This window comes from Labrus mixtus, chromosome 17 (genome assembly GCF_963584025.1).
Source record: "Labrus mixtus chromosome 17, fLabMix1.1, whole genome shotgun sequence".
Taxonomy (NCBI): domain Eukaryota; kingdom Metazoa; phylum Chordata; class Actinopteri; order Labriformes; family Labridae; genus Labrus; species Labrus mixtus.
Window position 1 is genome coordinate 6300821 of NC_083628.1, and position 12172 is coordinate 6312992.

Genomic DNA, 12172 nt, shown 5'->3' on the forward strand with positions numbered 1-12172 from the left:
GTTGGGAGCGCGGTTCAAGTCCTGCCGCTGACCAAATCTTGAAATTGGTCCGGAGAGCTGGATCAGTGCTCTTGAGGAAAGCACTAAACCCCAAACTGCTCGGGCGCTCTTTCATGTGCAGCCCCCTCACTCTGACATCGCTCCATTAGTGCATGTCCATATAGGATCCTGTTTGTGCATGTGTGTATATTTCAGCCTATGTTTGAGTAGCATTAATCAATAACAGTGTTGTTGTTGTTCTTCTTTATTTTCTTCTTCTTCAGTGATGATGAATAACTCCATTGATTCTTGAAACGGCCCCATATGTACAGACGGATTCAGCTGTGTGTTGCTGCCGTGTGTGTTTCTACTTAGATGCAGAATTTGACAAACCTGTGAGAATCTTCTACCTTTTAGGAGAGGGACACACTTCTCCTGTGAACCTGACACCAACACAAACAAGTTCAGAGAGACACAAAAACACACACACAGGTAAACAAAGCTGGGTCGAGTTTCAGCAGTCAAGCTGTTCAAACACAGAAAAACACTCCAATGCAACATAACTTTATTTACACTTAAAGGACTTTTGATACCGAGGCCTTTTCAGACGCAACAAACTATTAAACAGCATTCTGCGAGTGTTGTAAATGTCATGAGGTGACCTGCAAGTACTGGTGCAGCACCAACCAACCTGACGGACATCGCTCCTCGTAAAGTGTCACCCTCGTGTAACACATTACATATTGTTACACTGAATTGAATCAGAAGTGATTTTCTGGACTGTTGCATCAGTTGTTTACCGAAGATTTTCCGTCAGGCACCATCACTTTGTTGCATCATTGCCAATCGGTGTGAATGGATGATGGCTTGCCACAACTTGTCCTCCCTCCACACGAATCTCTTAATTTTTTCCTAATTTAATTTCCTGCAAAATCACTGTCATACAATTCATCATTATCGTTATTTTACGATTGTTTAAATTTGTAACATTTAAATATTTGATGGAGGTACAAGGGCCAAATAAGACATCATGGCATCCAGAGGGAGATCACACCCTTGCCTGAGCGCTGTGATTGGATGTTTAGACTGGAGCAGGATCCCTGATGTGTTGGGTCATCTTCTAAAATATGTTTCCATTAAATGCATTTTAAGGTGGGGGTTCAGTTTGAGCTCACATTGGAACTGGTGTGCACAGGAGCCACGAGGATCAGATGGAGAGTGGGGACACCAGGACGGTGCTGCAGTTCTCCCTTTGAGCAGGTGAGTGTGATTTTGGAATTGGCACTCCTGCCCTTTGAATTCAAATTTCACATACATTTATAATCTCTTTGGAGAGTGTTCTCCAGACTTTATTGCTTTTTTTTTTGTTTTTTTTTTGTTTTAACAGAAGCAATATCCTCTTACAGTTAAATTCATTAGATTGAATGTTCTGCAGCAGACGAGGCTCTCTTTACTGTCAGGTTGCACATTGACATGTCACCCTTAGTTACAGAGATAGTGATATGTGCTGCCGGTTGATTCTGTGGAAACATATGGAGGCACATGCAAATAGGTTTCCATTAAACCACATTCAACATGTCATGTTGTTGGTGTGTGGTCAACACCGCTCTTTTTTACATGAGAGCGTGTGTAGAGGGAAAGAGTCCTTCTAACGGTGATACCTGGAAGTAGATCTCTTCATCAGTTGATTTGGTACTAGTTAAAGGTAAGAAGCTACATAGTTATAATTTACATTTTGAACGGCTCTTTATAGTTTTTTTGGTGGCCTGCACATAAAGTCTTAAAGTAACAGCTTTTATTCTGACATTAAATCAAGCTTATGAGAGCTAAGGATTTCCTTTAAACACCATCTATTCTCTAAATCTTTAACAGATACACACGCTTCCTTTACAGTATATAGAAGAGAAATATTTTTGTTTGTTTTTTTGACCTGTTTGGTTATTTATTTTATTGGTTCTGTGTCAGTATATTATATAGAGCTGTATTTCATGGTGCTAAATGTAATACAAATATTGTGGCAAAAAAAAAAAATGAAGCTAATGATGAAGGTTGAAATGTATTCTAATATCACATTATCAACCCTTCTTTTTTGCAATTGTATCCAGTCTGTTATCTGTTTGTTTTTTTTTATTACTATTTGAATGCCAAAGACTTAAATTACCGTGAACAGTTTCATTACAACGTGTTGATTTTTATTTTCGGGGAAGTATGTCATTTTAAATGTCATGTGAAGTGAAGCTGTGAAGATTGACTTCCGCTCCTACATTTGTACTTGTTTAATAAAAGTCACATTTCACAGAACCTCCTCATCCACAGTGTTTCTGATAATATGCAACATGTAGAATTTGAACACAGTATTTCATCTGTATGTGGGGTTGGTGATAGTAATGGGTATGTGATTATATTGTTTTGTGATCTACAGTTGATATGGTATTGGTAGAAAATGCTCCTTTTACTCAGGTTGAACTGTCATGTGTGACATAGTTTACGACAAGCAATCCTTAAAATGAACGCTTTAACATAGTGATATACAACAGCAACAGATATTTTGTTAGGGAGGGAGGGAGGGAGGGATGCAGACTGTGAGAAGAAAAAGGGGAAGTGATAGTTTGGTTTGAAATGATCCAGTATTTTGGAGGAAAAGGAAAACACATTTGAGTCTTTCTGAACCTATAATCATCTTATGATGTGATTTTTGTACACATTGACCTCTTTGTCTATGAGTGTCTTCAGTAAGTAAGCAGCGTTAGTGCTTTTTGATTGAGTTTGATTCAAGTATAGATGTTCTCTGCTAGGCTGGTAATGGGGAACTTTGTGTTTTCCGGTGTTTTATGCAAACACATCCTTCTCCCTCCCTGGGTATCAAATTCAAATTCTGTTTATAATTGATGCAAGCTTATGTTCAATGACTGCTGATGGGCTTCAAAATTGCATTATTGCGAATTGCGTTGAGACGTTTTTTTTTTTTTGCTCCCTGCATTGACTTTTCTCCCGCTGAAGTGTTAGTTGATGATACTAACGATGCAAATCAGAAAACTTCAGACATCAGAGTCCAGTTCCTTTGCATTCCAACACATCATCTGTAAAAAGCTGAGCCTGATTTGTTATTCGGATCTGTTTTGTTTATGTTTCAGATCTCTGTTCCTCCTGCTGGTGTCTTCCGAAGACTTCCCTCCTGATCCAGACATCATGGAGGTTTCATACATCAACTCGTCCCTGCTCTTCTTCTCTCACAGACCGAACTACACCAGCAGGGAGAAGACGGTGTATGAAGGCTGCAAAGACATGCCTGCCGTGCTCATTTGGTACCTAGGCCTGCAGTTCATCAACATGTTCATGGGCATTCCAGCCAACCTCATGGTCCTCTGGCTCATCCACAAGAACAAGGGCGACTCCTCCACCTCGGACATCTTCATCATCCACCTGGCGATCCTGGACGTCTTCTTCTGTCTCATCCCTCCCCTCGAACTGGCAAACATCGTCTTCCTCACCACCAGCAGCACCTGGTACGTCCTGCGCTTCTTCTACGGCATTAAGGACGCCTCGCCGCTCTTCCTCTCCTGCATCTGCCTGGACCGCTACATGGCGGTGGTTCACCCCATCACCTTCACTGAGCTCAAGGACCGGCGGCACCGGGCGGTCCTGGCCCTGGTGGCCTGGTTAATCACTCTGGCCTACGCCGCAGCCAAATGTGTGGGCAACATCGCCAACTTCGAGCAGGTCTTCACGTGGATGATTCTGGCGGCGTTCGCCTTCATGGTGTTCTGCAACATCGCGATCCTGTGGGTGCTGCGGCAGTCCGGGCCCGGCAGAGACGAGATGCACCCGGTGAAGAAGAGAGCGTTCAAGATGGTCCTCATCATCCTCGCTATCATTGTGTTCAACTACTTCCCGCCTGTGGCTCTATTCCCTTTCCAGCAGTACTTCTCTCCAGACGTGTTTCGCTGTTACATTCACTACGTCGCGTTCGGTTTGATGGACTTCAGCAGCAGCATCCAGCCGTTGCTCTACCTGTCCAAGGAGAAGCTGCCGTGGAGCGTCAACTGCTGCCAGAGTGGCAACAACCCAATCCCATAGAGACACATTAGTTTGTCTTCTTTTATCTGCTGTTTACAGTTCAATATGAATGCACTGTTGTTGTTGCTTAATCCTGTTTCTGGTTATCGAAACAATGTTTTTATTATTTCTTCAATTAGGGGCCTGGGTCCACTGTGAACAGGGGTTCGCAGAAGTATCAATAGGCTGTTTAAAATATGTGACGTCTCAGTGGCGTCACCCATTGGTCTCTGAAGAGGCGTTTTTAAACCAAACAATGGTGGTAGCCATAATGGAAACGCTATCTCCACCTAACCCCTCATTACAGGTCAAGAGGTAGAGTTAAGGCGGGTCTTAAGCCTCCTGGCAAACAGCTACAACGTGGCCACCTGTCAGTCAACTGAGCCACGCCCCTTTTATTTTTATTTTTTTATAGATAACGCTTAGCTTTCATAAAATCTGATAAGTTGTAAAAAAAAAAATCATCCCGTGTATAATATGGAAATAAGCCATTGAGACCAAAAACATATTTTGTACCAGGGCGTTTATTTCTGCTGTGGAAATTGTTTTTTTTTTAACATGGGTGTTAATGGGGTTTCCTTGACTTTTGGAGCTAGCCTCGTGTGGACGCTCGAGGAACTGCACTTTTTTTCTTTTCCTCTTTGGCGTTATTTTTCAACACTGGAGGTTGTAGCAAAATAGAAATGCAAGAGATGGTGAGATTTGTCACGTTATGATTTGCTGAATAATTTAAATGACAGTTTTGGTCTGAAATCGGCTCGATTGTATCCAAGGAACATTTAAAAAAAAGAAAATCTTTTACATGTATAAAAATGTATTGGTCTCCATTGAATTGGGGAAATTTTAGTCGAGACGAGGGCACGTAATCACAAATATGGTTAAGGAGCGATCACCTGATGTATGATGGGAAATGTTTTCATAGTTTAGATAAGCTGAACATTTAAAGTGTAGTCCAGGAGAAGTCCAAAAAGTCTAAGTTTTGAGCACATTTGTTCTGGAGAAGGGAAACTTATTTTACATCTGCATAGTATCGCTGTGAGGGGAATTACCTTTCACATTGAGGTAACCCTGTATTAACCGTTTGTATGGAAATTAGTCTTCTCAAAAGTCCTCACATCACAATCACTCGAGCGTCACTTCTTTGTAACTGATAAATAAACAGCAGTATATAAAGGTGATAAAGGTGCTTTTATGATTTTATATGATTTTGTGGGGGAAAAGTAAACTCATCCAAGTTACGCTCATTTCCATGTTTTGTTTCAGTGTATTTTTCTGAGTTTTGCATAATATTATAAAATAAAAAGTACAAAAAGAATATCTTAGTATTTTTGAACATTTGAAGACTTTTTCTTCCATACAAGAAAATAAATTCCTATGAATGTGAATAAAAGATACAAACTCCACTCTGGTTAACATTTCTCTTTAATTTAGACACAAACCTCACAGGAAAAAGGATTAATAAATTCTTATCGGCGAACACTCACATTGCTTTATATGTGTTAAAACCAGTTGGCACAACAAATAGCAGCGCTGCCATGATTAAAATGACAATTTACTCCCGTGTGTTCATGTTAATAGACTTAACAAGGAGCCCTAAAATACCTACGATAAGTGGCTTGATCAGCATGGCTCACTAACGATAATTCATTTACTACTGAAAGCTGGTCAATCAATACTGAACATGTGCAGTAACAGGATTTTCATTAACATTTGAAAGAAATACATTCATGTCAGTTCATTGTATCAGATGCTGCCTGTATATCTCAAGCTATATACAGCAATATATTAATAATTCTCCCCATTTAATCACTTATTTCACACACATTACTAACGCCAACCCTCCTACTACATGTTTCTAAATGTGTGTAAAAAGCATTTCAGTATGTATTAAACAGCTATACTGTTATTTCCTACTGGCCCATGTGGAGATTTTTATTTCTCCACACAGAGGTCAGGACCTGGACTTTCAGGAACTCCTTTTCTTGCTTTAGCTGGACCGTTAAAAATCAACATTTCCATTAGACAAACAATCAACATTTTGTTTCTTTTAGGGTGCCAGTTATCAGTCTGTAACTCCTCACACGCAGAATCATACAGCGTAGATAAATATTTGGACTTACTCAAACGGCAGAGATTAGACAGCAGTGTATTTCACTGTACCACAAACATCACAAACAGCTTTTAGCCTCCGAGTTCATTCTTGAAGTCTGACACACAATCGAACTGCCTGAAACAGCAGTTAACAGCTTCATCTTAACTCAAGGTCCACGTGGCAGCTTTTTTTGGTTGTTCAATCACAGCACACACAATTCAAATCATAACAGCACTACTTCAAACCAGCTTAGTTAAGACAATGCAATACACATATGTAGTGTACAGTTTGACTAAAAACTGTAAGCGTTTAATGCGCCAACAATCCCCCCCCCCCCCCCGCTGCAACAGCTGATATTCAGGCTGCTAGATTGGAGTTTTTTTTTTTTTTTTTGAAAAGTGTAAATGCCTTTTATACATCAATCAGCTTGTTTGATCTTCACTAAGCCTATGCAACAATAATAATCTAGTTATCCTTTGACGTCTACTGTTTCAGAGCAGCCAAAAAAATTATTCTAAGAAATTTTAGTAGAGGAAAGTAGAGTTTGCTAAAGTTAGCAAAGTGTCAGGATTTTCAGATTTGTCATCGTTATTATGAGTATTGTTTCCATCACACTGGTATCAGAGGGTTACTCTGCATCACCGTGTATATTCAAGTCTAGGAAGAAGTAGTGTCCGAACATCTCTCACAGCGGGATGAGTCGGAAAGCTCTGTACTTTCAAGATACAGCCGTTCTTTTCCGGGGCGTCTAAGAGAATTTGGTTCTCGTTTCTCTCTGTTGCTAAAAGTCAGCGGGGGTTCATTTAGGCCTCGCTGGTTCCTTCCTCGCTCAAACTCTTCTGCTCCTTCGCCGCGTGTAACTTCAGGTGCTTCTTCAGCGCCGAATGGTCGGTGTAGGTCTTCCCACACTCGCTGCAGAGGTACACCTTCTCTTTGGTGTGGACCAGCTCGTGTCTCTTCAGGTGCCCCAACCTGCTGAAGCTCTTGCTGCAGTACGAGCAGCTGTACTCCTTCTCGCCCGTGTGAGTCCTCTGGTGCAGTTTGAGGCTGCTGGCCACCGTGAACGTCTTGCCGCACTCGCCGCAGCTGTACGGCCTCTCCCCCGTGTGCATCCGCATGTGTATGGTGAGGTGGCCCGTCTGGCTGAAGGTCTTGTTGCAGAGCTTGCAGCTGTAGGGCCGCTCGCCGGTGTGAATCCTGTAGTGCGTTTTCAGGTCGCCCAAGCCGTTGAATCTTTTCCCGCACTGAGAGCAGCAGTACGGCTTCTCGCCCGTGTGGATCCTCTCGTGTATTCTTAGGTTTCCCGCGTTGCTGAAGGTTTTCCCGCACTCCTGGCAACTGTACGGCCTCTCCCCGGTGTGAGTCCTCAGGTGGACTTTGAGTTGGTTGTGCTCGTTGAAGCACTTCCCGCAATGCGTGCAGGAGTACGGCTTCTCTCCGGTGTGGATGCGCTTGTGTATCCGGAGCTGGCTGGGATGCGGGTACGTTTTGCTGCACAGGTTGCAGCTGTACGGCCTCTCCCCCGTGTGCGTTCTCTTGTGGGATTTGAGGAGATCGGCGCGACCGAAGCGCTTGCCGCAGTAGCAGCAGGTGTGGGCTTTCTCGCCGGTGTGAGTCCTGAGGTGGACTTTCAGCGCGTTCGGTCGGCTGAATGTTTTGGGACAGGCGGTGCATCGCAAAAACTTGTCGCGGACGTCCAAAACGTCACCGTCCGCAACAGCTGGTGACTTGTTTCCACGAGGATTCGCAACTCCAGCCTGTCCGCTCGCTCCCTCTGGGTTAGGGAAATATCCTGACGCACACGTCAACTCTTGACGAGAGACATCGTCCCCGTACTGCAACACCCCGTTCTGCTCTTCTTCTTCTTCTTCTTCAGTCTTAACGAGCTGTTCATCCTGCATGCAGCTGTCAGAAACCACAGTGACTTTAACTTCGCCGTCTCGGTCGAGGCCTGCAGGTGGCAGCAGAGGCGCATAAGCGTCGCAGCTCACCTCGGCGCTCTCGTTTTTAATCGGCTTCACTGTCAGATTGAGAAGCGCCGACGGCTGGGAGAGGTCGATAGCGCCGCTCTCCTCCAGGCCGGGCTCCGTTTTCAGAGAGACCATGTCGCCGGCGGAGACGCACGCCTCCGCAGTAGTCACACATTGTCTTTCTGGTGTGTTATTGATCTGCGGCGGTAAGCAGGCGGCGGGAATGCCCTCCTTCACCTTGTCCCTCTTCTTCCTCCTGAAGCTCTTCTTGTCACTGCTGCATATGGACACCTTGAACAAACCCTGGCCGGGGTTGACGGATGGGTTGTTCCATTCTGAGGCCGAAACGTGGTCAGTGGCATCTTGTTCATGAGCATCTGCAAACATTAAAAAAAAAACACAAAAATGAACAACTTGGTACAGCCTGCTTAAGAGCCATTTACTTAAATTCAAGCTTTCTTTAAATGAATATAACAGAAATAATGTAACACTAATTAATGAACGATAACTGTGGAAGCAGAACACTCTGAATACTATTATGAACTATTACAGACACTTTGTGAAGCAGAACAAGCAGCAAACACAAAACCTTATCCTCCCCTTATTTTGCTTATTTACACATGCAGATGATACAAAGTGACATCTGCTCTTATATGACATCATCTTTCAACATTTAGCTCTTTATTTAGGGTGTTTTATCGTAGAGTTTTTAAAGGAAGGTGAACACAAAGTAGACAGAGCAATACATTCATAATGACTAAAAAAAAAAGAAACCACATTTTATAGATATTAATAGAAATCCAAATCACAGCATCATCTGTCATATTGACTGAGAAGTCGGTCAGCACAGTATCGGTCCTAAAAGTAGTCATCAAATGTCTGTGACTTTTTACATGACTCATTAAGAAGGCGTGCTCTGTGACAGGCTGCAAGCTGGACTCTATTGTAGCGGTGACAGAGAGGAGGACTCTGAACAAACTGTTATCCATTATGGATAACCCTGATCACCCTCTGCACACCCCTACTGGACAAACAGCGGAGCAGCTTCTCCAACAGACTGATCCAACTCCGCCGTCACGAGGACAGATACAGGAAATCCTTCTCACCGAAGGCCATAACTCTGTACAACAGCTCAGAGAACTGTCATCATGATAATATCTGTCTCTCCTTACTGTAATCTGTTCTGCACATGTTCAATTTACATGTTCACTTCATTTGTCTGTCTACTCGCCGTTATATTGAATAGTTTCTGCTTATAATATGTCTACACTCATGCACTTTAACTTATGTCAATACTGTCTGTAGGGGCTTTCCTGAATATGAAGCCGCTGAGAGGCTGAGGTTGGGCCTGATATGTTTGTCCGACGCGCTTTCAAAAGAATACTGTGATACGTAAGAATAAGTTTGACTTTTTTTTATTAATGTAAAAAAGAGAATCAACTTAACTTACAATAACGTGCATTAACTCATAATCACAGTGAACTAGAAACAATAGCGGTCAACGAAAGATACGGCAACCCAGCTCGCCCCCCCCTCTCTCTTCCACTGAGAAGAAAAAGTGAACAGGTGAGTTAAATCAACACATCTCCGCCCGTAACCATGTGACCCGACATCCCCCCCACTCAACACAATCCTAATAAATGATATAATAATCAATAACCCAAAACACCAATATATAACAGACTACCTCAACCTTAAATAAATACCACCAAGACAATTATATCAATCCACGGCTCCAATACTGTCCATTTAAAACTCTGTTTTTGCACATTTACATTTAATCTTCATATTTAAGACTAGTAATGCTTAGTTAAATCCTGGTTGTATATATTCACATTCTTAGTTTTGATATTTTTAGTGCTTATTTACTTTGTATTTAATATTATATTATGTTTAGATTTGCTAACATTGTGTTTTTTACTCATATTGTGTGTTTGGATAACCTGCTGCTGTAACGCCACAATTTCCCAGTTTGGGATCAATAAAGTAATTCTGTTCTATTATGCTCTTAATATAAATGTTTTAGTTTTCACTTTGTAAAGCACTTTATGTTTGAATGGTGGTCTAGAAAATTGAAGGCAATTGTATTTATAAAGATCAACTCTTTAAAAAGCCCACCAAACAACAACAACAACAACAACAATAATCTACACATTAAGGGATTTTCAACATCCACTTTTTCAGTTCCTACTAATCCTAGAGTTGAATCGATTATTTAAAAGTATAATATGAGGCGACAGTGAAACACTTTCTACTATTATTAAAGCAAAAAAAAACAAACAAACAGAATCCAGACAAGCAAGTTATGCAGGTTGTCTATCATCTATTCAAATGACACACAGTCAAATGTTCAGATTCAGAATCTATTTTCAGGTCTTTTACTGATTCAAAGAAATCCTTAGCAGCTGATGTAAGTTTGTTTGTTTTCAGAGAAAATACAGGCTTGAAGATCTTTGGTAAACATGACACTGTCCCCTCCAAAAAAATGATCTGATTCAGGCTTTGTTCTCAATTAACTCAGTTTTTTTTATTAAATAACTACCTGGTCAAACAGCTCTTTAACTTGCATGCTGCTTAGCTGCATCCAGTAACTTCAACAAGTCCTCAACTCTCATCACAGCTTTGTTTCTTCCAGAGATTTTTATTTGTTCAGTCTTCTTTTTGTTTCTGCAGAGCAATTTCTTCTGACAATAAAAATCTGACTATGTTGGGTCGGCAGTGGCACACACGTTGAATTTGCAGCTGCAGCAGTAAGTAACACACACACACTTTGTCAAGGTAAACACACACCTCACACACAGCAGCACGATTTGCTGACAAAGCAGAACAAAAGGTGAGTGGCGGCCCTGCAGCTCCACATTCAAACACACATCCTCCATCATTTAAACACTCTTTACCTCTGCTGGCAGACTCCGTGCTCTTCTGTGCAAACAGCAGCTGCTTCAGGCCCTCGTTTTCGGACTCGATCCTGCGGATTGTGCCCTGGTACTCAGACAGGGTCCGGTCCACTGAATCCAGGATGTCACTCACAGTCGCTTTAAAGATCTCGTTCAGTGAGGACTGGAGGAAGCTTTTCAGATCGCTTGACTTGGCCATGATAGATCGAGCCGAAAATATTTGCAGGGGGGGGTGTGGGGGGGGGGGGGGGAGAGAAAGTGGGTATGTGTGTGTGTGCGCCACTGCTGCCGTGTGCGGAACAAACAAAGCAAGAGACAAGTCGCAGGAGAGTGACGTGCGGACACGAGAGGCTCACAGCACTGCAGCGCCCCCTGCGGCGCGGCGGAGTAACGACAGTGTGTGAAACATCAAGACACGTCACGGAGAAGTTACCATGGAGATAAAAAAGTGTTTAAATAATAAGAATTTGCTGCAAAACTAAAAGCAATACTTCAAAACTACTAATACCAAAGAAACTACAAGTTACTACTTAATCAGGTACAACAACCAGTAGCAAGCAGCTTAGTCACTACAACTTGAAGGACGCTCATAAATACTAGGTAATGCTCATATTTTAATATCATTATCATGCTAACTATACTGCCTACTTAGCCTTTTAATGTCACCTTATTAAGCTAATATTAACTTTATAATATAGCTTATGTTGCTATTTCTGTATGTTCATTAGGAATGATGGTTATTTTACAAAAGTGGTTGCGTTGATAATTTAAACTGACTTGGTTTCTTCAAGCTAATGTGCTAATATTCTAACAGCGAGGGGCCACATTCATTTAACTCTCACTGCCAGAGGGGCCAAATTGTAGTATGCAAAAACAATTACGGTCAATTACGTCTCAAATTTATCTCAACATATACCAGTTGTCAAATATTACTATGGACGTATTTCTGATTTTCATGATTTCATGGCAGATTTTGTCATGTTTTCTAAATGTTTTCCAATTAATTGATGTGTAAAAAATGACCTGAGGGCCACGTTTAGGGTTGCATGTGGCCCCCGGACCGCCAGTTGCCCGCCCCTGTTCTACAATTGTACAATTCACTTAGCAGACGCTTTTATCCAAAGCGACGTACATCAGAGAGTAAGAACAACACAAGCAAGGATCTAGAAAAAAGGGAA

General features: G+C 42.0%; 2 protein-coding genes across 2 annotated transcripts; one reads left to right on the top strand and one right to left on the bottom strand.

Moving 5' to 3' along the window:
- Positions 1-3112: 3112 nt before the first annotated feature.
- LOC132992570 (proteinase-activated receptor 3) lies at positions 3113-4441 on the top strand. Its single transcript, XM_061061975.1, has one exon. It carries the CDS (start codon positions 3169-3171, stop codon positions 4054-4056), a length of 888 nt encoding a protein of 295 aa, XP_060917958.1. The 5' UTR covers positions 3113-3168; the 3' UTR covers positions 4057-4441.
- Positions 4442-6545: 2104 nt separating this feature from the next.
- LOC132992299 (oocyte zinc finger protein XlCOF6-like) lies at positions 6546-11254 on the bottom strand. Its single transcript, XM_061061530.1, has 2 exons — positions 10995-11254; positions 6546-8474 (listed from the first exon to the last, which is right to left on the bottom strand). The coding sequence occupies exons 1-2, from the start codon at positions 11191-11193 to the stop codon at positions 6931-6933; spliced, it is 1743 nt and encodes a 580-aa protein (XP_060917513.1). The 5' UTR covers positions 11194-11254; the 3' UTR covers positions 6546-6930.
- Between the last annotated feature and the right edge of the window lie 918 nt (positions 11255-12172).

Excerpts from the sequence above, each read along its gene's own strand:
- LOC132992570 (XM_061061975.1), top strand. The coding sequence starts at position 3,169 with ATGGAGGTTTCATACATCAACTCGTCCCTGCTCTTCTTCTCTCACAGA.
- LOC132992299 (XM_061061530.1), bottom strand. The coding sequence starts at position 11,193 with ATGGCCAAGTCAAGCGATCTGAAAAGCTTCCTCCAGTCCTCACTGAAC. Across the intron at positions 8,475-10,994 it reads CACGGAGTCTGCCAGCAGAG|ATGCTCATGAACAAGATGCC; the intron begins GTAAAGAGTGTT and ends TAATGTTTGCAG.